Source organism: Poecilia reticulata, chromosome 15, assembly GCF_904066995.2.
Source record: "Poecilia reticulata chromosome 15, P_reticulata-male-v2, whole genome shotgun sequence".
In the NCBI taxonomy this organism is placed as follows: Eukaryota; Metazoa; Chordata; class Actinopteri; order Cyprinodontiformes; family Poeciliidae; genus Poecilia; species Poecilia reticulata.
The window spans coordinates 8,775,156-8,803,032 of NC_088844.1; the positions used below are offsets into that span (position 1 = coordinate 8,775,156).

At 38.8% G+C, this 27,877-nt stretch overlaps 1 protein-coding gene across 3 annotated transcripts; it reads left to right on the forward strand.

Moving 5' to 3' along the window:
* On the forward strand, positions 1–27,617 carry pank1a (pantothenate kinase 1a). Of its 3 annotated transcripts, XR_014091181.1 has the most exons (9): positions 1–943; positions 12,279–12,425; positions 12,596–12,801; positions 13,829–14,082; positions 18,055–18,231; positions 18,715–18,838; positions 20,247–20,372; positions 21,345–22,215; positions 22,342–27,617. XR_014091181.1 is itself a non-coding variant. In XM_008428807.3 (8 exons), exons 1-8 carry the CDS (start codon positions 667–669, stop codon positions 21,402–21,404), a joined length of 1,371 nt encoding a protein of 456 aa, XP_008427029.1. In that variant the 5' UTR covers positions 1–666; the 3' UTR covers positions 21,405–27,617. The 3 variants fall into 3 exon arrangements, 2 of the variants coding, with proteins under 2 accessions (XP_008427029.1, XP_008427030.1); XM_008428807.3 differs by having other exon boundaries at positions 21,345–27,617; XM_008428808.3 differs by lacking the exon at positions 1–943 and adding an exon at positions 981–1,620 and having other exon boundaries at positions 21,345–27,617.
* The last annotated feature ends 260 nt before the right edge of the window (positions 27,618–27,877 follow it).

The window sequence follows — 27,877 nt, forward strand, 5'->3', positions numbered from 1 at the left end:
CTCTCGATAGAATATGTTTATGGGGGTTTTTTTATAGGCTGCTTTTTCGGGGTTACTTTAGTTCAATTTTTGACTGCTCTTAGGTTGGCAGCGTGGAACAACACATCACGCGTGCAAAGGACTGCGGGGAATGAGGTTGACAGCGGACAGCAAGGCTCATAAATAAAGCGCCCACAGCTGTAGTCTAGTGTTTAGGCTCTGCTTTTAATCTACCGGCGAGGAACGCGATACGGACGAGCCCATTCTCGTATTCACAATCGTATATTAGTCACTAATTTTTTCACAGCAGAAAAACCGGTCGAGGGAGGTGGACGGGTGCGATACTCTGCTACGTAGCAGTCTAGCCACACATTCTTATATACGTACACAAATACACACACGGGCGACTGCCGCGCTTGCCAGGATCTCAATGAGGGGGAATGACCGAGAGTGACCTCGAAGGACACGCTATGTTTTAGCGAGTCTTTCCATTTTAAAACCCAGACGGCTTTTCAGTAAAAATGAGGGCAAACATTTTGTTTGGCGTTTTAGCGTAAGTACGGCATTCGCTGCTCGCGCGGCGGTCTCACAAGCCTGCCAGCGGGGCTAGTGTTAGCCAGCTAAGCTAAACTAGCTAAAGCCTACACCGGCTGTTTCCCGCAGATGCTAGGCTAGGCTAGCGCTGCCATGGATAAAGCGAAGTCATTGGTGGACAAGAAGGGAGCGTCGGGACCTTTTCATGTCAACAACGTACAGAGTCCAAGAGGGTTGAATGGCCTCGTCGTCGTAGCCGCTAACGGCAGCTGCTCCACCAGCAATGCATTCGGCTTAAGCACAGGACCCAGCAGCAGCACGTTTGAAATGCATCACCTGCAGCGTGGAGAGGAGAAGGACTGCAACGGGTCCCCGGCAAAGAGAAGCCGGTTGCGAAGGAGGACGGAGTCGGTGAAACGGAACAGACCTCGTAAGTTACTGTGAATGGAATATGTTACAATCAGTCATTTACTGTCATTGCTCTTAAAGATAAGTGTGCTGATTGTGTCACTACAGCTGGCTCCAGTGGTTTTGCATAATTGCGCCGTCTAGCAATCATAGCAAATCTTTGTGTGCTCCCATCACACCGTCATCGATGATGTTTTTTTTATTCTATATACTATAACAGCTATTTAATAACTGAGGAATCATGTTGATATTTCTTCGATTTGCTACTCAGTCCTACAGCCTGCCGTCGTCAGGGAGACCTCCTTTTGTATTCATCAACCCCTCAGGTTGCATTTGGAGAATTGTGATTGGTCGGTTTCAGGTGGTGAAGAAGCGCCTGATAAGTGGGCCTGGCCAATCAACGCTCGACTCTTGTCTACAAGAGGAAGGGTGAATGGATAGGAATCCACCCCTATGCTTACCAAGTGTTTCGGAAGATGTGAAGATCATCCCAGTAAAGTTCACAGGTCTAGCGCAGAATGCTGAAAGGAGTTGATTTCTTTTCTCCGTGAAGTCTTCATAAATACCTAGAACAGATAGCTGCGTTTTAATTTCTTCTTTTTGTAAGCCGCTCCTGTATACTATTCAGAAAGTCTTTTGTGTGCCTTCTTGGGCATATATTTTGCCTAACAATGAAGCTTATAACGGAGAAGAAACCTGGTAAGTGTGAGTTAGTTTCTGCTTCATTATCCTGAGAAAGCTATTAAGAACTGCTTATCAGTGAACTTAAGCTTTACCTGTTTCTTTGAGGTGTGGCATGTTTTATACCTGCAGTTAAATACTACTGTTAAATACTTTAAATATCTAAGAAATATTTCTTTGAACTGCAATTTGCTGCACGTTGCACTTCTGTGGCCAGACCCGTAGGGTTTGTTGTGGTTAAATCTGGTTATCTGGGTTCAACTTACTCTGTTTACATAATGGCAGAGATGCTCACGCTCTGCAAAGATAGAGATACTGCGGTAATACAAGTCTCTTAGTCAGCCACACCGCATTCCTTACATCTTTAAGTAATTGTGTTGGCTAGGGATGGTGATAGAAATAAAAATAGCCTTGTGGTTTTTCTTTTTTTTTTTTTTTTTTTTTGCTTTTAAAGAAATGTTTTCATTAGTAAAATATAAACAAAATTCTCAAAGCAATAAATAGAGATGTATTGTTCAGGGTTTTCCATGGTTTTATTTTTTAAAAAATGCCTTTTAAAACAAAGTGCAGGCATTACAAGGTTATCCCATGAAAGTATGTGGCAATAACCTTGATCTGATTTTTATTTATCTCAAAAGTACATTAAAACACATGCAGTTGGTTGACGCATTCACAAAACGTAGATGATGGGAATTTCTATTTTTTTTTTATCAGATATTCTCTTAATTACAAAAAACAACAAAAAACCCCAAAATGAAAACCATTGTACATTTTTATTTAAAATTATAATCATGGAAAACTGGCAGATTCTGATCGCACAATGTTCATGGTATTGTTTTCTTAATCCATTTTTGCATCTCTTATATTAAGTAAGCTCTTCTTTTGGTATCAAGGAAAATATTTACACAGGAATTTGTCATGCCGTCTGTGACTGAACTTGAACATGTGAATTATTGGTTTAAATTAATATAAAACTTAAAGTGCTGCTTTAAGAAATGTACATAAACATTAGGTTTTTTTTGTTCTTCCATTTTAAAATAAATGTCTTGTGTTTATTTTAAAACACAAGACAAGTCCAGTTGAATTCCTCATCCGCAAGTCATAACGTTTATTTTGTGATTACGCAATTACATGAGCGGCCATTGTAATGACTTGAACTCCGCTTTCCTCATACTTTTCCTTTTCATTTCTGTTATAAGCCACACCTGTGCAGTTTTGTGAGAATAACTTGCATTCTTGTAATAAGCACGTAATTGTGCTTATGGTGTTTATTCTAATTGATGGACAAAATAGAGGGAATTTGCAATGTTAGGATATGTAGACGGTAATGGATAATAGTTCCATCCTACTAATACCTGCAAAGACTTTCAGCAGGGTTATCCCTGATTACGAAATTATCATTAAGAAGTCCGGGCAGAGATTGCCTGTTTTATGGCTGACTTATCCTTGGAAAGAGTCCAGTCATCCCGATAAACCCGGATAAAATGTCTAAGCTTTTCCCCAGAAAGTGCTGACTCTGGAATGTGTTTCCCTCTGGGAATGGATTTTTCACTTTTGTTTCCTTCTTTGTGGCTTAGTTGGTTTAACATTGGGTAACTCAGTCTGACGTATCTCTTGTTTGGACCGGAAGCAAATGTTTATACTCAGGGATGTCAGATGTGAAACCTACTGGGATATTTAAGCAAGTTGACTTCAATAAAAAATTTACAACTTGATCAGAGATGTAAAATATATGAATGTAAAGTGGTATAAAGTCATTGGACACAAATGCAGCTTCTTCAATCCATGATATGTCTAGCACTTTAATGTTAAATATCAATTGTTAGTTTTGACAGTTCCACATAATGCTGGGGTATACCTTTTATAATTAAAACTCACTTCATCCTTTATACATTTAGATAGATTTTTTTTTTTTACTCCATCATAACCATCACTGATCTTAACAAGAAATGACTTTACACCATCATTGGTTTAAAAGTTTCTGAGTCCAAACTGTTTACTCTTATGAATCCAACTTTGTTCAGTGACAAACCTGGAGCTTCACATCATCCTGATCAGCCTGATAAATATAAATATATATATATATATATTTTGCTGGTATTGGGAAAACACGGAACAAGCAAAATGTGTATGAATGCACATATTTTTTGGAATTATTAAACATTGGGCAGATGACAAACGACTGATGGCAGTGGGTTTCCATGACGCCCAGGAGCAGGGTTTGTTGAAGGAGTGAACCAAAACTCACCCAAAACAAAGTAAGACTGATGAATCAGGGTTTTGGAAACATTTTTAGCTCATTATTCTGACTTTGTTAAGGATAATGTTTCAAAGTGATGGACGAAAGCAGTGGAAATAAACCGTGCTTTGCCTATCAGAGAAAAGATGGGGAGTGGCTGAACGGGCATATGTAATTGGTCGGAGTCCTGGAAAACAAAACCAGGAGGTCTGTGACACAGCTGAGCTGTTAAGTTAAAAGGCTCGTAGGTATTTAAAAGGAGGCACAATTGAAACTCCAAGAATGGGGCTGGGTTTATTCAGGATGTTGACTTTTAGTGATTAAAAAGAACATACTTGCTGTCATTATGTGTTATGGCACACCCTGCCTCTAGCTAACTTAACAACTTATGCATGTGAGTTTGTTTGATAACATACTGGTGTAAAAAGATATAGATGTTTATGGGGACAAAAAGGAACACTCCCGCCTGCTAAAGGTAGATTATAGACCTGGCTTCTCAGCAAATCTCAGGTCTGGTGTAGTTAAATAAAGAATAGGGAGATTATGGAAATTGGAATGGAGGAAAAGTGTTCGATCATTGACACACCCGAAAAACAACCCAAACTGCATTGAAACCTACATAAAACTGGTTCTTTTTAAACAAAACACATTCTCATATTCTTGGGTTATTTCAGGTTAGTTCTGATGTAACTTCAGCAGTTTAAGGTACAAAGCAGGTCCAATAAAATATGAATTATGAGTAAATTTTGTCAGATTACAACAGAAAATATCTCTAATTCTTCATCTGCTTACAAATTGTGATGTTTATTGAAAATCTACAGCTGCAGTGTAGTAGGTAATTATAGATTTAGTATAGTCATGTGTCAGTAAAAGCATGGTTTTATTTTGATTTTTAAAGGATGCAAAGTTCATTCTCCTTCAATCTGTTACCTTTTATTTCGTACAGTAGATTTTGTAATGATTTGACTGAACTGCCTCCAGAAGATGTGGATTTAAAATAATAAAAAAGACTATCTTTATACCCTTGGTTTGTTGTGAAGATAAAAATTAGTCATACTTTAGTCGTAATGGATTAAATTAACTAATTTACTCTGATTCAATGACATGTACCTACTTTTTTGAATAGCTTGTCCTTTTCTTTGAACTATGTAATTGTTTTGTATTTGTTTAAAAAAGGTGTTTAATCTCAATGTATTTTTTATTATTCAATAATAAAAAAAAAGAACTGGAAAAATTAAACAGAACATACTTGTTTCTTAAAGTTGTTTCGTAAATATTTTAAGACAACGTCTCACTTTATAAATTAATAAAGGTTTACTTATGTAGTCTTAACGGTTGTAGCTTTAAAAAAGCGGTGGTGCTGTAAGCTTTAAATGGTAGCATTGCTACAAAAATCAGAGTCACTTGGTTGTTAAAAAAAATCACACTAACAAGGCAGTAATAATGTTTGAGGATAAAACTACTTGTTAAGAATATGAAACTTTTCTTATCAGTGTGCCCATTGTATCAACACAATCTCCTGCAGCCTGGCATGTGTTCCTGTCTTATCTCAGCCTGGGGACAGAACAGGACAGGACAATTAAAGTTTAACAAACAAAAGCAACACACGTTTTGCTCTCCTGTTGGCATGCGTGCGCTTTATTCCACCATGTGGACATGCGGTGCAGAGCAGGTGTGTGTTCGGCCAGAGGCCTTTCACCTACATAGACTCGAATCACCCCCTTCTCCCTGGCCCTTCTCCTTGTCACAGTGACCTTTGGCTGCGCACACACGAGCACGGTGTGCGTTTGTGGCCATTTTGAATTGAGTTCCTGGAGAGATGGTCCACCAGGGGTGTTTCAGGTCACGTAGGAGAGGAGGAAAAATAGGTTCTGTTCAAAATGTTTAACATTTTTGGAAGGAAGTTTGTGTATTAGTTTTACTGGGTATTTGTGTGCTTTAATCAAATACTACCTGGTAGGAGACATTAAAGATTTTTCCAGTGGTTTTCTTTTAAGATTTTTCTACCAGGGTTATAATCTTTGCCACAGAGATTGTCCTTGTGTTTTTCTGCTTGTCTATGGCTGTTTCATCAATCGGGCTGTTGTCAATCTTTAACTGTTTTCATTATGTCACCACGTACTTATGTCAATGGAACGGTTGCTTACTGATTCAAAGTTTTGGGCATCATTTCAAAAGAGCAACTCTTGCATCACTATTGCCTTGAATTAACCTTTCCATCTTTTCCTAATCTCTATGCGGTATTCTCCCCTGCTGCGCAACCATACAGAACACAAGTATAAGTGAAGAATTTTAACAAAAAAAACAAAATATCTCCTATTAGTTGTCTCTTTTCTTACTGCTGTAAGAAAACATATCTAGTTTTTGAATTAGGCTTCAGGAAACCTTTTGCATAAATAAGTTTGATTCTCACTAAACTGCATACAGTAACTGCATGAAGTCATATTATAGCATGATGCTATTATGAAACTCCTGAAGAAATCTATAAAAAAAAAAGAAGAAGAAAAACAGATGAAAATATAAACATTCTGACAATGCAAATATCATTAATTGTAATTTATTGTTTTTTAAATAAATCACAATTTTTAGAAAGTTTTCACAGTGATGATAAACAATCCGATAAATGTCCATCCGTAGTTTGGGACACAATATCTTGCAGTAACCACTGATTTCTGTTTTCTGTTGAAGTCAAAATACTGAATGAAGTGCATAAATATGAAATGAATTCATCTTTGTTGCTTGCCATCTGTGATGAACCAAACCGGAATATTTATGTAACACATTTCCAAAAACCTCACCTCTGAGACCTGGTGTCAAAAAGTTCTGTGTCCGATCACTGGAGACTAGGGCTGTGTAATAATATCAATTTTGCGATATATATCGATATTTTCTTTCCTAGAAAAAAAATTGATATTCATCCGCAAGTATCGTAACATCCAACTGTCACCTTGCTCACTCACTGCTTGCTTCGCCGGGAGAGTGATTAGGTCATCAGGCTAAGAGTGATTCCTTCAGATGTTAAGTGTCAAGGTTAAAAAGGTATCAAACTATTCAGAGCAGGGTACTTGGTGCACTTTATTTACTTTACAAATCATGCAAGCTACAGTTTGTTCTGTTTCAATTAAAAGAAACATTTTCTCACCACTTCTTTGATTCATTTTGTCCAGCTGTCGACTTGTAAGTCTGTGTCCATGTCCAACCAGAGCCAGGTATTGTGTAGTTGGTGCTTTTAGTCAATTTTCAATTAAATTAATTAAATCCAACTCTATAACAGTCACAAAATGTCACCAACATCACTCTGTCCCTCTAAAATCTTTCAGAAAATCGCACAAGGGTATTGAATTGTATCGCTTGCTGAATATCGCAATATATATTGTATCGTAAGCAGAATATTGTGTATCGTATTGTGAGATTATTATATCACTACAGCCCTACTGGAGATGTGTAAAAACCCACAAAAATGTTACGGTTTCACTGATAACCGGCTCCGTGTAAACGGGACCTGTGAACTGTAACTTTTGAAAACCTCAGTTTGTCTCATTTTCAATAACCATACCATCAATAATATAGTTTTTATTTGCCTGCAAAACAGGAAGATGAAAAGAGCTTTCCAGAGTCGAATTGATAATTTGGCCTAAAATGTAGCTTGATCATATTTAGTCATTGATTTGAGGAAGTATTTCTTTTACTCCTCCACAGAGATGTTGTCATCCTCCTTGCTGTTGGTTTTGCTGAAGCAATTCAGTGTCACAATGCATTTTAAGACGTTTCCCAGGCAACCACAGGGAACCTGATGAAGCCCCAGACCAAAGGACTTCCTGCTAAAACTCAATTTAGAATCCTTTTAAAGTTATTTCACGTAGTACATCATATGTTGTTATTGATCACATTAAAATAATAATCATAGTTTCACAATTTCTTCTGTCTGTTGCAGAGACTTTCATATCAAAATGAAACCGAGAACGTTTTGAAAACAATTTTTCATGCTTTCTTTTTTGGAAATCAGAACATGCGTTTACTCTGCAAGCAAATTAAAGCAAACCAAAGTGTGGAACAAATTTTTTTTTTTTGCAGCAATCCCTGGTCTAAATTGTCCTGAAAGTGAACTTTGCCCCTGTAATCCAGACGGTCAGTCTGTTCCCTTGTTGTGAAATCATCATATCTGCTGATCATCAAGTCAGAAACTCAGCTGCACGGATTAAATCACATGCAGGCTTTAAGCACTTCACGCATGCAGCTCACTGCTAGTTTAGTAATCAGTGTTGCAAATCTGGTTTATTTTCCTTTAAAGCCAAGTTATGGATCAACTGTGCAGCAAAAGTTCAGAAACGTCGTATTTATCTTCCCAGTATGTCTCGTTTTCTCTTTTGTTTTATAATTAAATACAAGTATTCAAGATTATTTGAGATTATTTTTAGTTGTGTATTTGGTGTATAATCAATACTTCCTCCTATTTTAACTCGGAGATATTGATTATTGTCCGACTTTAAATTAAGCAGTTTGTATATTGACATAACTTAGGACCAGTAACCTCTGCTGTCGAAAGATGTTTGGTGACTTGCATCAGTTTTACCTTCACCTGCTCTAAATGCAACTCTATGTGCAACTTTACTTGTTTCGTCACTGAAGATGAATAAAACCAGACACTTTATTTCTGCTAAACATCTACACTGCTGTAAAAGAACGCTGGTAGTAAATTAATTTTATAATATTTTCAAACAAAAGTTTTCCAAGAACCCAAAAAGAACGCTTAAGAACGGTTCTTTAGTTGTTGTTGTGACAGATTTTACTGTGCAACTTTTCAGCGCGAGGAGGTTTGTTTACATGTGGAGCTCTGAGGTTTTCATTGTCCTTTCAGCTCAGTGTGTTGGCTCGCCATCATGCACAAAACAAATGGCTTCATCACATTCCTGTGTTGAATAGCGCTGCTTACCACGATATATACTTAAGTTGTAAAACGCCATCTTAAAGAGCTATGTTGTTGTTTAGAAAGCCGACTTCCGTGAAACTGTATTAGTTCTATCAAGTGTCAGGTTCTACTCTGTCCCTGCCCTTTTTCGCTTACCTGTATAGAGCACATCTGGAATAAAATGTTAATATTTTGAGGCCTAATTTATATATAAAGGGAGATCCTTTACCGTTTGACCTACAGTAACCTTCGTTGTGTCACCCTGACTGTTGTAGCACCATCATTTCCAAACTTGTGTCAACTAGAACTTTGGTATTTGTTCAGCTGCCTGAGCAAACAGAAGTGGGTCAGAGCTGGTGACTGCTAAAAATAGAGGATACACAACCAGAAACACATGGTTATTAAGAAATCTGTATTTTATGATTAGCTTTAGTACTTTGTAATTCTTTATATATATCATTTTTTATAGTTTTTTTTGTGATTATTATTTTGTATTATTTTGTGATTATTTTGTGATTTTGATGTTTAAAATACTCTGCATCCAGTGGAGATATTTCTAAAATTCTTCATGAAACAATTCCTAATATTTTTGTTAGAGATGTGCCGATCAGGTTTTTTCCTGCAGATACCGATCACCCCTGAGGGCCGATCATCTATACCGATCACATAATTATTTAGTTTTTACATTATGTGGGAAAAGGAACCATGAATTCACCTTAATTTAGACAAAAACTTGTTTTTAATAACTTTTTCCAAGAAGAAAACTAAACAAAACAGGCATTGTGCAAATTGTACTGCTATCGGTAATACTATCTTTAACAGACTGATAACATATGAAGGCTCTGAAGAGGCTAAATAATGCAAAGAGTCAAAATAAAACCTCTCAACATTGCCAAAAAATTCTAGTATAAAACTTAACATTCAAAGGCAAATACAGGATCCAGTACAATAAACAATCCAGAGTTACTGAATGAAAACTTCCTGATAGCATGGCGGCTAGCTGATTACTGCTAGTTCTGAGTGGCTGTTTCTGACTGAGCAGAGTAATTATGCAGAACAGCGAGGAGATCGATTATTTTTTTAGAGATTATCTGTCTCATGTTAGGACAGCGAAAGTTTTAATGTGTATGTAAAATGTATTTTTTAAGATAGATGCTGCAGCTTTAAACAGGTTCGGTGTGAGAGTCACTACCAGGTGGAGCAGAAGCGGCGCTCCACCTGTAGCGCGTAGCAGCGGTTCAACAGCGAGAACAGAACCAGCGTCTTACATCGCAGCTCGAAGACTTAAATAATTTTGCGGGTTATTTGTTTAGCTTTCTGACCATCATGCTAATCCGGGTGAGTGTTTGTAGCTGTGCGCTGCTTTACCTGCTATCTGAGCCTCGATGTAGCCAAACTCCGTCAAGTATGGCATTGTTTTTATGCCATATTAGATTCGTTGTGTTGATGCATTTTGACATGCTTCAATTTTCCGCCGCAACACGCAAACGTCCCCATTCACTCAGTGCGTTATAGTTCCACATCGCTTAGGATTTGTTGCTGCGCGTTTGCGCAGTGTGAAGGAAAGAGGAGACCAGCTGCACAGGCAGGCTGCGAAATGAGAAGCAGGTTATCGGTTTGTGTGATCGGCAACAAGAGACCGTGATCGGCGATCACCGATCATGCACTTTTTCACGGAAATGGGCCGATTATGATCGGTGACCGATCGATCGGCACACCTCTAATTTTTGTTCAATTGATTCCTACTTTGTTGTGCCTGAAATACAAAGAAAATCAACATTATTAAAAATTTAAAAGCATTTAAAGTAAAAGAAAACATTTCTAGTGCTGCTAAAAACATAACGTTAATGATTACCAATGTAATGAGATCATCAATAACAGAAATGTGTTATTTCCGACTTGAAGTTAAATCAAAGTACTTGCTCATATTAGTGGAGGCGTTCTTATACTTATTGCACAGATTGATATTACTGTTTGGGGAAAAAACGTAGGCTGCAGCCAGCTGACCAGCAGTGTGCAGCAGCAGGCAGGTGAAGGACTGAACTGCATTAATTTGAGCTCCATAATGACCGACCACTTTCTCAGTCTGTTTTATTGGACTGTAATTGGGGCAGCTTACTTTTATTTCAGTGATGACATGAACTCATTTATTTCTTTAGAAAAATGTTTTTTGTGTATATACGTGGTTCCAAACAGAAAAGTGACGATTAAAATGATTTTAGCTCCGTGGCGCTCTGGACTCGTCCTGCAGGATCCGATCCAATGAGACCTTTCTTTAATTGTGAGAGTCAAGCAGGTGGGTGGGGGGGGAAGCAGAGAAGTATGGAAAGATGGATGGTATGCATAAAACCGCCTGAGAGGTTGAGGGGAAGCTGAGTGGAAGAGAAAATAGAAAGGCTGAAGACTGTATGAGAGACAGTGGGGGAAGGGAGGGTTACCTGTTTCCATGGGAACATTGGCTCTCGGTGAGCTGTGGCGATGTGCTTTATTTAATTTATTTATTTATTTACCAGCCTTTCGTTCTGAAAGATTATGTCTTCTTCCAGTCAGATTCAATCTTGGACTAAACTCGCCACAAAAAAAGAAAATGGTGTTATCTCTGTTGGCGCCGTTTGTAGCGCTATCATGCAGCCGCAGTCAGAGACAGGACTGAGATGGGATTTACTCACCATCATTTTGTTTTTCTCCCGTTATGACATGAACAGTAATTATGATCAACAATTGGGCTTTTTAGAGCAGTAATCTATGATCCAAAGTAGAGATGTAAAGATCAGGATTTTTTTCTTTCTGACACCAGTTTTGACCCATTTTAGTTGCTTTTTAAGAAAAAAAGAGCCTGAAATCCCAGCACTCTCTCTCTCTCTCTCTCTCTCTCTGAGTCACAGAATATCTGTACAGTAAATGCTCCACATTTCTGTACAAATTTGAGATGACTTTAACATTGAATAGACAGTGCTCAGTTAAGTATTTAACTAAAAAACTTAACTTCAACCAGCATATTTTGAACTGCATATGATGACATGTAAATTTGCTGAAGAGACACATTACGTAAGGTCTCTATAAATTTCATATGGAAAACTTAAAGAAAAAACTCAAATTGTCGTGGCATTTTTTTCAGATTTCATTTTGTTCGGACTTATAATTTAAATTCAAATTTAAATTCCTGAGAATACGTGACCTTTTTTTTTAAATCCCAAAGCTGATTCTGCCACTTTAACTTTCAGTCATTAAATAAATACTGAGATCCATGTCTTCAACATTCTGAGAGAAATTGGTCTATGTGTGGTGAGTATTGAAAAAGAGAAGAAGTAGTCTGTTTCAAGTGTCGACTGGAGGCTATGAAATCTCACGGACAAATTTGAGATTGTCAAATGTTGTGGGAGCCGTTTGATTTTTCATGTTTTCACTGGTTTTATTCCAACCACAATAACAGAATTAATCTTTTCATGGTAACAGTCTTCACCGTCGTTCAGATCTGTAGCTTCTCATCTAAAAGTAAAGAAGCCAATCCCATGTTTTCCTCTGCAGCTTTCCCCTGGTTTGGAATGGACATCGGTGGCACCTTGGTTAAGCTGGTGTACTTTGAGCCAGTCGACATCACTGCAGAAGAAGAACAAGAAGAAGTTGAAAACCTCAAATCTATCCGCCGCTACCTCACCTCAAACGTGGCCTATGGTGCGTAAGCTTACACACAAAGTCTTGTGTAATAAATGATCACACGATACAAAAGTCAGGTCCAGGACACTGCTCAAGACCTTGTTTTACTTTCAGACAAAGAAAATGTTTTCATTTGCAAGCTAGCTCGGAATTGTTGTTTAGGAAAACATTTATCTTTTTGCCCTCAGGTAAAACAGGTGTCCGCGACGTCCACCTGGAACTGAGGAACCTGACCATGTGTGGCCGGACAGGCAACCTGCACTTTATCCGCTTCCCGACCCAGGCCATGCCCCGGTTCATCCAGATGGGACGAGACAAGAACTTCTCCAGCCTGCACACGACGCTGTGCGCCACGGGAGGCGGCGCCTACAAGTTTGAGAACGACTTCAGAACAGTGAGTCTGGCGTACAACGCTTGTAGAGCTCATTATTTGCCACCCCACTGTCGGACTTTTCGAATATGACCACGTTGACCTCAGCTACTGTTGTATATATCAAATTTACATATGTACAGTCTACTTTTGCCATCTGTCCACACAGCAGGTCATACATCAGCAAGCTCATATCGCCTTTTTCAGAAATTATGTGGATGTGATATCTGTGTTTCTCTGAACCTGAAAAACTGACCCAAAAGATATTTTAAAATTCCTCTTTTTTTTTTATTCTACAGCAAATATTTAAGTGTTTATTTTATCCTGACCTGCTAAATGTCTCTTTGGATTCTGGAAAAGTATGAAATTTGATTTAAAGGGGCAGTATCTTTTAAAATCGACTTTTTTGAGCTTTACATCATGTTATAATGTTTTTCCCTCATCAACACCTTTGATTGTTTCATTCATTTTTAAGAAATCTCTTAGTCTCCCATGGCAACCACACAGCTTTTCAAAATGTCAGTTTCCAAGTTTCCACCTCACAAAGCAACCCTTCCCCATGACTCCAGCACTCAGCTCCTTCAGACTAGCCAGCAGCGATTGGCAAACACCTGCTGAGCTCATAACACAAGCTGCTTCTCTGTGAAACGCTGGTAAAAACATTGTTAAAGGGTTAACAAGAGGAGCGATGTTGTGACGACTTTCAGAAAGAGCAAGAGCTTCTTAAAGAGACAGAGGCCCAATATCAAGGCATCAAATTACAAGGTGAAATTTCTTTTTAAGTCATATTTGATATATATAACATTTTATAACAATTTAGGGCAACATTGTTTTTTGAATGACGCTATATGCTTGGAAAACACATAATACTTCCCCTTGAAATTGAATAAAATGTGGTGAAAACAGTGATTATTCTGCACTTGCGTCCTCTTGTTTGTCTGTGCATCCATCAGACTGCAGTTTTTCTGAAATCTGTCCAGAAACCCTGCCTGTAGTGGTGTTTAACGCAGCTTGTTGCAGTCGTCCTAACCCACCTCTGTCTGTGACCCAGATGGCTGACCTGGAGCTGCTGAAGCTGGATGAGCTGGACTGCCTCATCCGTGGCCTGCTGTATATCGACCGGGTCGGTTTCAACGGACACCCGGAGTGCTACTACTTCCAGAACCCTTCGGACCCCAACAGCTGCGTGAAAAAGCCCTGCAACCTGGACAACCACTTCCCAATGCTGCTGGTCAACATCGGCTCTGGGGTCTCCATACTGGCGGTCTACTCAGAGAACAACTACAAACGGGTAACCGGGACAAGGTGAGGAGGACCTGCATCGCTTAATTTAAGCAAAAACTGAAAAAAAAAAAAAAAACTGATGTGAAAAAGTCACAGATGGCTGTAGGCTCACATCAGAGTATCAAAGTGTTTTTAAAACCTAACGTAGTCAAAGTTGTGCTGCCCTAGAGTTAATAAGAAAAACAGTGTGCAAATGTTGATTTCAAATTGAAAATGACGTTTGGGTGGTCTTGGGTCATTTTAGTAATATGAACAGACAAATAAAACAACAATTAGTGAAGAAAAGGTATTGAGAAGCAGTTTAATTAGTGACATTGAAGGCCAACAGATACTCCACAAGAGCAGAGAAATGCATCCTTCTACCAGAGGCCACAAGGACAAACTTCTCTCTGCCCAGGACATTTCGTACTTCGCATAACTTAAGTGGAAACCCCGTATAGGTCTCTCTTCCTGAAGCACTCCACCTCATATTTCTCTGACACCACACAAGAAACAAAATGGTCAAAAACAAGCTGCAAGGATTTCTGAAGCAGGGAACAGAATGTTGTTGTTTAGTTCTTGCATCGCCTGAGAGGCTTTGTTCTTGCAGAGGATGTTCAAAGGTTATCTCTCAAAGGAAATTTCCAAAAATGCCTTGCATGTTGAACCCGTTTCTCTGCTATTTTGTTCCATTTTAACTGGAACCTTTAATCAGCTCAGGTAACATATTCGCATTTAAAGTGCACAATAATCATTTATCGCTTTACCTTACATCAGGGGTCCCCAAACCTTTTCCTGTGAGGGCCACATAACTTTTCCCTTCTCTGGTGGGGGGCCGGAGTCAGTTTGTAACAGAAAAAGTGTGACGATTGTAGGAGTGCCTAAATGTAAAAATGTATTGTTTTCCAGAAAGCACAATCAAATAACCCTCTCTGGGTTCTTCACAGAAAAAATCCAGGAAAAAACACTATTTATGAAATAAATACTGTATTTTCCGGATTATAAGCCGCAACTCCAAAGTTTTTATTTATTTTATTTTTTTTTTAAACCACTAAACATACACATATAAGCCGCAGATATCTCTGCCTCTCCAGGTTTTCCACAACTATGCAGCAGCAGAGAGGGGCGGACTCCCAAAATTTGAGTAATAACAGGTCAATTGAATATCACATTTATTAGGGTTGAAAAAGAGAAAGTTGCCAAGTTTAGATTTAACTGAACTGATTACAGTAGTTTCCAAATGGTAACTGTAACAGTAAAAGTGCTGATCCTTTGTGTCCTAGCATGTGCTAAATGAAAATGGGTGCCGCCTTCTTCTTCTTCTTCTTTAGATTTCAGCAGCAGCTTGCATCCATTATTGTTGCACTACTGCCATCTAGTAGATTCTAATATCTATACATCAAATTCTCATAATGATCCCAGTATTATTTAAAAAAAAACTAAAAATCTTCTTTTTCCCCTCAATTCTATTTAACTGATCAACAACATTCTCAAATTTCAATTCCCTATTAAAACCTAATTCCGTTTTAATGGTTGCTTTCTTCTTTTATTTCCAGTTTTGACTTCCAATGATTCACTTCCTGCTAAAGAGCCCCCTGGTGGTTGAAGAAAAATCCACATATAAAAGCTTATAGTCCGGAAAATACGGTATATGAAAAAAGATCTGAATGCTCTCTGGTATTGTTCAGGGGGCCGGACCAAATGTGGAGGCGAGCCGGATCTGGCCCGCTGGCCGTAGTTTGGGGACCACTGCCTTACATGAACAGTAGAACACTGTATATTTCCAACAAATAAATGCTGTTTAAGAGTACACAAGCTCCACTTTCAATTTATAATATTGGTTTTATTATTTGGTATTATAGCAATAAAACCACTAATGAAGCTGTTTACTGCTGATTAGTTATTTGTTGCACTAAGCCAGGTGAGGTTTGGTCCTCACCTTGCAAATCTTTTCCACGCAATAAAGCAGGTGTGATTAGAACGATACTAAAAAGCTCAGTGAGACAGTGACGTAAACACAAAGGCATGTTGTTGTTATGTCAGAAATAACTTCCATGTTGATCCATCCTCCTGATTAGCTGTCACATTTTTGTTCAGCTGATAAACTAATTCAGCAAACTAACGGCAACAAATATGTGTTTGTTGATGCCGTCTGTCTATCCGGGGTTGTTACATTGACAACGGGAACATCCCAGTAATTCAGGATGTAATTAAATTCATGATGAAGATTGATTACAGATGGAGTAACGCATATTTCAGGTGTGCATTTCTGCTACAAGACCAATTACAAAAAGGCAGTTTAGTACAGAAATATGACATGGCAGCCATTTTATAGCTTACATGTGCAAAACTGACTTGGTAGTTTTCCAACAGACGGTCGTTGACACCATTTAGCAAGGACGGTCAGCCATAAAAAAGTGCATTGCTAAAGAAGCTGCGTGTCCAGAGTGCAGAGTTGAGGGAAAGGAGCATTTGTGGTGCAAGAGGGACAAACGCAACAAGGATAACGGCAGCCTGGAGGAGACTGAGAAGCAAAGGTCATTGGAAAGTTTGACAGGGTGTCCGCAAGTCTTAAATTTATCTATCTAAAATGAAGGCCTTAAAATATCTAGAATTTATTTTGAAAAAGTAAGTTGGCCTTTAATACTCAAAGGTCTTCAATTTTGCAGGTCTACTTAATGTCATCTATATATTTTATGTATTTTTTTTTCCCCACAGGATTTTTCTGTCAGGCAAAAGTTTAAGTTGCATCTTCATTGCGTTTCGTAACACATTGCTAACATAACCCCTGCTAGCTAGCTTTTTTTTGCGTCAATCATGGTTAAGTGGAAATCTTTGCCAAGTTGTTTGGACGAAGTTTGTGCATTTCTAAGGAGATATAAAGCCCATTCTTAAAGGTCTTAAATTTGAGTTGACAAAACCTGCAGAAACTCCTGGTTCGAGGGAGATTCAAAGCGTTAAAGCCGCCACACAATGGCTAATACAGGACGAATGAATTTTATGTTCCTCGTTTTAAGCTCGTCATGTTTACATTTTGTTTGGTAACTGAAGTCCCAGAGTCTGGAAGAAGAGCAGAGAAGCACAGAGTCTTGAGCAGCTCGAGGTCCTGTGGGACGGTTTCCCCAGCGCTGATTATTTGAGGAGCTGGGTCGTCTGGTGATGTTGGTCCACTGGGTTTCATCAAGTTCAAAGACGGCACAGTGGTTTACGAGGAAATTTACAGAGCAATTTGTGATTCCCTCTGCTGATATGTTTTATGGAGATGCTGATTTCATTTTTCACTGCCAAAAAGCACCAACACCTGCTGTAATGAGCATTGTCAAGAGGAATGTGAGAGGTTCCGGTACCAACAACGCAAATGACCGAAAAGTCTTTATCAAATCAACCTAATTTGTATAAATGCAGATGTATTTCTACAGATGTCTCCATGGTGACTTCCTCGTGTTTCGCACGATCAGAATGAGGACAATTTCGAGAAGGCGCCTCGTGTTGTTCTGCGTTAACCTACTTTCACTCCTTAAAATGCCTTCCTGAGGGCAGTGGCTTTCTGATGCAACGCTGCATTCTGGTCCAGGCTTTGGTTATAGTTCTGACTTAAAATCACTTCTTAAAGCTTCTTCAACTCTAGGTAGATCAGGCATTTATTTCAAAACTCACATGAATCAGTTTTTGGTTTAATTTTATTGATGCTAAAAGGCAATCAGAGACAGATCTGAGAAAATGTCGCAGAGTAGGAAATCAAAAGGAGACGTTGCTCATTTGTAACAAAGTCTTTTTCCAGTGCATTCCTTCCTTTCCATTTCTAGTGGATTAATTGCTCAATCTCATCCTCTTTCACTTTTTCAGCTGGCATCTTCTAAGTGCATAGATGTCAATCTAATTTCAAGCCACTTATGCCATCAGTCAGAGGCTTTGATTGATTGATCCTTCTTGCCTTCAGCTCTTACCTGACCCGCATTTCTTTTTTGTTGTTGTCTTCCTGGAACCCCCCTCCTCTCTCTCGCGCGCTTTCAGCCTGGGAGGTGGAACGTTCCTCGGTCTCTGCTGCCTCCTGACGGGCTGCGAGACGTTCGAGGAGGCGCTGGAGATGGCCAGCAAGGGCGACTCCACAAACGTGGACAAGCTGGTGAAAGACATCTACGGCGGGGACTACGAGCGCTTCGGCCTGCAGGGCTCGGCCGTCGCCTCCAGGTGAGCGCGCCGTCGCCGTCACAGGTGGTTTCAGATAGAGGATGCCGAGCTTATCTGGCATGAATTCACATCATTTGTGATATAATATATACGTATGTATTATGTTATAAAAACATTGGTTTGATTCACTTCTTTAAATCTTAATAAACTTCAATGAAATCGCCTATAAGCTTGATGTTTGGCTAATTAGGTCATTTGATGTGTGTCATTAACCTTCTTGTAAAGTGAATTTCACATCCCTCTGTCATAGCGCACTGACAGAGGGATGTGAAAACATTACAGTAAGACTTTTCTCAGAGCGGCACAAACGACACATAAACTTGTATATCAAATTTCTCATGAGAGCCTGGAATGTTGTGACGTGCATTACAAAACGTCTCGTTTTATTTAGTTTGACCTGCAGCTAAGAGGAGGGAAAAAAAAAAAAGATAACCGGTTGGTGCTCAGCATAGCTTGATGTTTGTCTTTCTGCTTGTTTTACAGTTTTGGTCACATGATGTGCAAAGAGAAGCGAGACAGCATCAGTAAGGAAGACCTGGCCAGAGCCACACTAATCACCATCACCAATAACATAGGATCTATAGCACGCATGTGTGCTGTCAACGAGGTATTTACATGCACACGAGCACACAGATGCTAAGTCTCATGTTAAACAAATTACAGAAGATTCTTTTGCCACATTTGACATTTAGGTGGTACCAGAACACCTGATGATTCTGTCCCGTTAAATAAACTCTCTCGGGTTCAGGGCCACGTTACCCATTTAACAAACACTCACAGACAACCTAACTTGAATCTGCCCCCACAAAAAAAAACAAAAAAAAACATCCTAATATATACAACCTGAAATTAATATATTAGTGTCTTGTCTTGCTTATTGTTGTTTTTGTTCATTCTGATGAGAAACTGTTTTTCAAGACAGACAAAACTTCTCGGACTTTGAACTCACCTCATGGCAAATAAACAGTAGTTTACATGCAGTACCTTGCGGACCACAAGGGGGCGCCTACGGACCACCAGTGGTCCTGAGACCAGAGTTTGCATGAGTTTGTTTCCAACAGACAGTCGGTGCAAACGCCTGACAAATAAATAAATAAAACAACAAAGCAGGGTGTTTTCAGGGTAATGATTTAACAAAACAAAAGCATGCAGCTTCAGCTATTTTAACAAACACGCAAAACAATATCTACTTTAATTTTAGTTTTTAAAAATTATTTAGCAAGACGATATTTAATTCCCCAGCACGTTTTAATCACAGGAAATCGCAAGCGGAGAGAATGTGATATTTTTTTACTCGTGTAGCCACAAAAATCAAACGTTAGTGCTCTTATGAACATAATACAGTCGGTGAGCCGTCCTGGATCCGTGTCTCTTGTATCTCAGGGGAAAGCTGGGAGAAAAGTGGTGCGTTAAAGAGTCTCATGTGCAGCAGGAACCAATCAGGAGTGTTTCTGCGTGCTGTGAGCTTCTTTACAGTGTTGCCTTGTGGCATGGCGATCAAGCAGCATTGTACAGGGCTATCACTGCATGCAGATCTGCAGCAAGGACAGATAAAAGCAGCCAGGGTTATTTTCTTATTATTGTTTTTACAATTGTTCCTTGGAATAGATTTAGATTTCAATAAAAGTAAACATTAACATTTGGCCCTTCATTCTCTGGACTGTATGACCCGTTAATATAGTTCATATACGAATATATGTCTTTAGAGAGGATGGTTGTTTTTTCTTTGTCAGTTTTTGTAATCTATATGAATCAATTGGACTCGTATTCCAATATTATCAGTTCATTAGCACCACCTGGTGACTGATGAGGGTTACTGCAAATGTTTCTGAACATTTGCAACAAAAAGCATTTATTTATATAATTTAATTGTAGGATTTACTTTGGCTTCTGTTCATATAAATCTTCATTTAAAATGTATCAGCATTAACTTATCCTTACTATTTCTGACACGTTTAACAAGGCAGTATTTTTTTATTTCTTTTTATTAAATTCCACATCTGTATTTGTTTCAGAAAATTGAGCGGGTTGTGTTTGTTGGGAACTTCCTTCGGATCAACACCGTGTCCACAAAGCTGCTAGCCTACGCCATGGACTTCTGGTCAAAAGGGCAGCTACGAGCCCTCTTTCTGGAGCATGAGGTGAGCAACAATAATCTGAATTTCTTTAGGAGAAAACAAAACTCAATTTGTATGTGAAAGTCTTAACTTCACTGTCATACAAACACATAAAGGATCAGCAGTGTCTTTTGTAATAAATCTGACAACACTTTAGCGGAAGCCTCTCATTCATTGAAGTCAATTAAGACGACCGAAGGCTCCCGGTTAAACCGATTTAAAGCTAAGAAGCTTGCCTTCATCCCTTCATCTGTGTTACCATGGCGGTCTCCTACTGGGATTTAACCAAACATAAGCACTAATGCCTATTACAACACATAAACAGCAACACCTAGAGAGGAGACATGGCGGTGAATGATACTTCAGTGATGCGTTGATGTCAAAAACGCAGAGCGTAAAATGTTCTGAAATTGTGCATCATCATTAATCGTGATGAATTATCAAAATAATCTTCATCTAATTGAGTAATTGATTAATCATTAACTGGTGCATACAGACTTAAATGGGGAAATAGCTGAAAGAAAACATTCATTTCAGCAAATAAACCAAAGTTTTACAAAAATGTAAACATTCCCCATTTAAAATAATTTAAAAAACCCAATAAACTTTCTATAAATATGTTCTACCAAAACATTTTCAAGTGGCGTAGTTTAGTCTCAACCAGATCAAATTCTGCAAAAAAAAAATGTTCCTTTGCATCTTTTAAAAATACACCAATATTATATAAAAAGGCATAAATGACAAATGTTCAGAAAGCTCTTTTTTTTTAATTTTTTATGATTAATCAATTTAATAGTCAGAAAAATCGATAGATTTAATTATTTGATAACTACAACAATCGTTAGTTGCAGCTCTGGTCCAGCTCGCTCTCACTCGCCGTCTTCTTCTACTTTTCCATTTGACAAATCTGCAGCTTCATGTTTGGTTGTGCTTCCGCTGCCGTTTACCCTCAGCTTGTGTGACAGGTTTCCTAAAGCGTCCCTCGTTTTGCTCCAGGGTTACTTTGGAGCGGTCGGAGCGCTGATGGAGCTGCTGAAGACGTCGGAGGACCTGTGAAGGAAGTTCGCCGGCCTCTCCCGTTGGCACCGCGACGTCCTCGACTCTAAATGCTGTGACGTCATTGTTGGCAGATGACACTACTGAGAGGTCCCAATCAGAGACCTCTAAAGGAACACTAAGAAAGACTCAAGATGCTGAGAAAAAGCCATTTTAATAATTTAACTCTTGTAAATAATGATAGCCTCTAACGATTGTTCCCAGAGCTCCTTCTATCATAGAGTTTTAATATTGTGATCTTTTAATTTATGGTTTCCTGTTGGTTCCTGCAATCAGGAACCACAGAGACAGAGTATTTTAGTAACCTGGGCTTTTACTGGGACGGGGGAGGGAGGGAGGGGGTGTTTGTGTGTCTAGCTACTGTAGCATTACATCCTGGGGGACAGAAGTACATCAGGTGACTATTTTTGCAGCTTCTGTTCAGAAGAGGATGTCTGCACACAAAAGAAGCCACTCTTCACCGAGCAACTTTTTTTTTTCCCCCTTTTTCTTTTCAACCGCATGTGGCTCAAGAAAGTAGGTTTGCTCACCTGTTTTGTTGCTCAAAGAGTCGCCCACCATGCTACTGTCTTCGAAGGAGTGCACTGAAGCCAAATCCTGTTGAGATTCGTCTGCAACCTTCTCGTCTAACGGAAAGCAGATAAGCTGCTTTTTTTTTTTTTTTTTTTTTTTTTTTTTTTTTCCCCCCCGTGTCGTTTTGTCCTGCTGCACATGGCCTTTGCTTTCTTGGTTCGTCCTTTCTCCGTCTGCCTACTTGCAAGCAAAACTGAAACTGTCGTATTGCCAAGCATGCGTTACCCAGCCTCATGAGGTCAGTCCTAGGTGACGGGACCAAAGATTTGCTTTCTTCCAGATGATTTGAACACGTTATTTTTGATTTTTCTCATTTTCCTCAACCTCTGTCTTCTCTTTCTTTCGCCTTTTTTTTTGGTTAAAGGAAATCTTCCTGCTGATTTAGAGATACTCATTAGGGATCCATCACTTGCAACAGAATGGAAACGGTAAGGATCAAGATGTTTTCTACACTTGATCTTAGGAAGCATTTTTGGTCCAGTTTCTAGTACACTGGAAATAAGTTGAAACTAACTTACGAACTTTTCAGCACAATATAGGAGCTTGTTTTAAGTCAACAATTTCTTAATGTTGATGGAAAAAGTACTAGCAACAAGTGAAACAATCTGCCAGTGGAGCAGGACATTTTAGCTTACATGTGTAAAATGTCTTGTCCCACTTATAGCTAGTACGTTTTCGTCAATATTAAATAATTATCGGCTTAAAACATCCTTTTTTTTTTTTTGCTGATAAGTTACTTTTAAGTTTTTCAAAGGTACTAACATATTTGCACTAGAAATTACATAAAAAATACTTGGTAAGATTTAGTGTAACATACATCCCACTTTCAGAGGAGAGGAAAAAATGGTGCAAGTTAATCTCATGGTTTTAATTAATTTGTTTAAATTTTATCCTTCCCCACTCAACCAGTTTCAGGTATTGAAATATAATATGAGGTATTGAACTTTAACACTTGAATATTACGGTTTTCACAACGTTACTGTAAAAAAAAGAATCCAGTTATGGTATTTTAATACAGACTAAAGCAAAAAGTTGGAATAAAACAGTTATATTTAGTGCCAGGGTTGAAGTGCTGATTGCACATATAGTCATTTTTTTAGCAAGTCAAACAAACTGATATCAGCTGGGTAGTTAAGTTGAGCCGGCCTGCAGCTGGACGCTCGTCAGACAAGCCAGTGTTTACCGCGATTAGCCTGATGACTTTAGTTTCCACACAATGACGGCTTTTACTTTTGCTATTTCTGTGTTTGTAGCCAGAGATATCATCCAAAAAAATACATAATTTTTGTTACCACGTAAAACCTTTAATGCATGTTGATACTCGTAACCGACCTTTGAAACCTTCAAACTTTCCTGTGGAATGAGGTCATGTTGTACACTGCAAAAACAAAATCCTGCCAAGTACTTTTGGTCTAGTTTCTAGTGCAAATGTACACTTGAAATAAGACAAAACTAAATTATAAGTAACTGTTCAGTAAAATGCAGGAGCTCGTTTTAAGTCAGTAATTGACCTAAAACAATTAAGTTTTAAGTCAATTAAAACTTAATTGATCTGTTATTAATCTGCCAGTGGAACTTATTTTTTTTTATTAATATTAAGGAATTATTTACTTAAATCAAGCTCCTATATTGTGCTGAGATGTTACTTGCAAGTTAGTTTTGTTTTATTGCAAATGTACAAAGATATTTGTACTAGAATCTGGACCAAAAATACTTGGTAAGATTTTTTATTTTATTTATTTCTTTTTTTTTTTTTGCAGTGCAACACTGACGTATTCCAGCAGGGTTTCAGACTGAATCAGATCCTATGTGGGCGGATCTTTTTCAATTGAATATGACTTAAAGGAAGCTGGTCTCATAGTTCATAAGTCGTCAGATTGTTTGAGAAACGCAAAGATCACAAACGTATTTTGTCCTGTAATGTCCTGGAGATGCTGCCGGCGACCTTTACGTTTTAACCTCTGACCTTTTAAAGCCTCCCGTCTCTTAAAACAGTTGCACTGTAAAAAAACAGTTTTCCTCATTTTTCTATCTACCATGACTTATCAAATTCATCGCTGCTGCCTCGTTCTGTTGATAGTCTCACCTGCTCTACATGATCCGTTAATGAACTCCTTGTTAGCCGACCAAGTACTCTGAAGGTCCTGTTGACAGAAATGACTGATTGCCGTTATCTAACACAGACTTGGACTACACTTTGCCCCCCTCCCCTCCCCTCCCATGCTACGTAACATGTTTGCTGCTATGCTGTCCTTTATTTTTCTTTTCCCATGTGCTCTGTTGCTTTCAGCTTTTTTTCATTTTTTTTTTCAACCTCAACTCAAAACGCCCACAGCGTACAATATGAAAAAGGGAAACGGGCGTCATCGACGACCCGTTGCATTCAAGACTCTAAGCGCCTTCACTTATGCAAGCGTTCACGTTGAGGCTGCTGTGAAACACTATCGGTGTTTAATTCGTACTTTAAAGAGGTGATTTTTGGAGTCACCTGACACTGAACCATCAATCCTGCTGTGATGACGCTGACGCTGCAAACTGACATTGCTGGGGGTTTTTTAGTTGCCCCTCCCCCCCTTTGTTTGCCTTGTTCCAACTTATGTTTGAATGATGATGATGACCTCAGTGCATCAGGTGCCAGTTTTCTTTATGATCAACCCAGGGGTTGGTCACCATGTACCACCCGTTTGTTTTTTTCCCTTAACTGGAAAAACCCAGAATGTGTTGCCTTTCCTAAACGTCTGCCTGGTTTCACTCTGTTCGTGCCCTTCAGCTTCTTTTCTTTTAAAGTTCAAATAAGTGTTTTTGTTTTGCCTACGTGTTTTGTTTTGTGTCGTCTTGTTTTCTTTGGGTGGGTGTTATTGATTATAGAGTGTAGTTGGTCACATTTAGAGGGACGCTAGTTATTTTCCTCCTTCGCCATTTTATACCTTTTTGTCTTTTAACTGACCGTTTTGAGAGCCTTTTTTTTTTTTTAACTGGCCATTTCACACCAACCGCGCAGTCAGTTTGTACCTTCCAACAGAATCTGTCGCGCTCGCACTTTGACGACCAATGATTGAAAGTAATTTGCATCGCTCAAGGTAACCCGACAAGATGGCAGCCTGTTTGTGCGGCTGGAATAGCAGAACCATTGTGACTTAAAAGTTTCAACGTTCACCTCAGTTTAACTGAGTTATAATCTGTCCAAATTTATTCAAGTTTTTGAAGGATAATACATGAATATTATGTGGGAAGTTGCTCAGTTAGTTTTGATATGATCGAGGCTAATAATCTTCTATATTTTAGAAAATGGCCAACTGGGGAAAATAAATGAAAAGATTCCAGAGATTTTTTTTTTTTTTTTTTTTTACTATTTGGCTGTTCATAAATAACCACAATAAAAAGTGATATGCAAAGGTTTGCTCACGTTGGCATGAAATGTTTTGCTTACGAGGTCGGGATGAAGGTACGAGGAGGGGGAGAAATGGGAAAGCGTGTGTATGAGTTGGTGAAGAGGCAAGTTGATCTCAGGTTTACGGGAAATCTGTCACTTTTACAGATTTCTCGCCTGCTGGACCTTGTGTGCAAAAACCATTACCAACCGAAGTCGTCTTGGTAGAAATTTGGTTAGGTGCAATATGCTCTAAACTTGGAAAAAAAATGGTTTGAGAAAAACTAAATCTAAAATAATTATATAATCATACATAATAGAAAGGAGAAAAATGTACTTGGGAACATTAAGGCACGAGCTTTCATTCTTCTTTTCCTTTTTTTTTGTATTTGTTGTTTGATTTTTACGATTTTCATTTTTAAAAAAAAAAATCTTACCCCTGTCTTTTTTTTTGTTTTTTCTTTTGGTTGGCATAACAGAACCAGTGTGTCTGCCGTGAAACCGTATCTGGTTAATGTACAGAGATGTTAATCAAACCTTCCCCTTTGCTGTGAGGTTTCCTGGAAAGTGTCGCATTTGAACACATCTCTCTGTTTTCCCGCAGAGCTCCTTATCCCGGATGGTTAATCACCTTTACTGCTCCTCATCTGCCTTTGCCTTGATGTCACATTACAACATGTAGTTATTTTTTTGAGAAGATATGCTCTTCTATGTGATAAAGATGCTATTTTTACTTCCAGCTTCCTGAATGATTGTACAAAAGTTTAGATTTTTATATCGGTCTAAACCAGTCCCGAGTCTGTGTAAGAGATGTTGAGAATCCCCGACGTTTTCTTTTTTTTTTTTTTTTTTTTGCTATTTGTTTTTGGATGTAAGTGTAGTGATGCATATTGAATAATGTCTGTGGTGTAATTCTAAAGGTTTCTTATTGTGGAGCATTGGGTCCATTTCCAGCCGGGACCACTTCTTGGTAAGAAAAAAATAAAATAAAATAAGGAAGCGTCAGCCTGAGCTGCAAACGATCAGCAATGGAGAAATCTAAACTAAAAAGCTATGCAGTAACTACTTCATCTGTTAAATCTCTTCTTTAGCAAACAGAGTTGTCTTGCTTGTAAATACTTCTTTTCTTTTCTTTTTTTTTTTTTTTTGGTTTGGTTTTAAATATGCAACCCGGTTAGTGTTTCCTCTCTGTGAAATCCAGCGTGAAACTCGGTGGTTTCTGTCCTGCTGATTCTGCCGCTGACTTTCGCTCATTGGTTGTTGTAGAAGCAGTGATGCGTGCAGTGAATCATCACAAAGTTCAGCGGGTTCGAGTTGCTGTTGAACTTTAAGTCACGACGGAACGACGCGGATCTTTGTGGATTAACTCGATCAAAGTGGTGAAGGGGACAGTTTTTATGTTTTTCATTTTTATTGTATTTACTCGTTTCGCCCGTCTCTCGTATTCTCCAGCGTTTTCCTGATGTGGTCAAACATCCCGTTGCTTCAGCATGTCCAGCCTTTAAACTGTCCCTTTTTGAGTGCTCAAACGGCGGGACAGATCTGATCACCTTTCTGTATCTGATTGTACAGAGATTTGTATATAATAATATAAAAAAAAAAGAAGAAGAAAAAATAATAATGATAATATGACGTATTATGACACCAGCAATCTGTCTGTTGATGACGTGGTTTTAACCGTTTCAGAGCCGCCTGGCTTTTCCAAGCGCAACTCGGCACTTTTTTGTGCTGAAATCCAGAACGCAGACGGAACATGCATCGAACGACAGCAGAACATTTCCAAGAAGCTGTGAATAAATTCAGCAGCTCAATTTTTACTCTACATGTTAGGCGATGTCGCTGTTTGGGGTATTTTCTGTGCACTTAACGGTTGTTTATATTCATGTGCAGAGGCTTTTAAACTCCACTAGGAACAGAGTGGGAGCTGTAACGTCTAATCGGCCTTTTCCTTCGAGCTGCTCCGGTGCTTTTGCTCTCGCTTCTCGCTTTCCGTCTGCTGGATTTCTTCAGTGCTAGTTGTTCGCCTCGGCCCTCCTGAGGGAAGGTTTGGGAAACCCAGTGCTGGTTGTTGGGAGTCAGTTCTGCTGCTGCTTTCACCTTTTTGTTTAAAGAATAATAATAAAAACAAAGGATTTGATTCCGGGGCGGGGGGGATAAACGACAGTTTTAAAAGAAGAGGCTCCTTGCCTTTGTGCAATGTGTATGTACTGATGTGAAGAGATTTTTTTTTTCTAACAAAGAATTAAACAAACTGGATTTGAAAAAATAAATGTGTTCTGGATGTTTGTTTTTTTATTATTAATTTAGACTTTTGCAGGAGGAAAATGAGTTGGATCGCGGTTACTTTCCATTATTATACAGATGAATTGCCGGTTTTATCGGCGTGGCCCAGTGAAACCAGTTGGGTCGCGTCGAGAGCCCAGTTGGTAGGAATTTGACCCGTGACCTTTTCCTCTGTGAAGCTGCAGAGCATAACGGTTCTGCGCAGATGATTAACTCATTTTGGACAAAATCGTTCAAAAGCACCAGA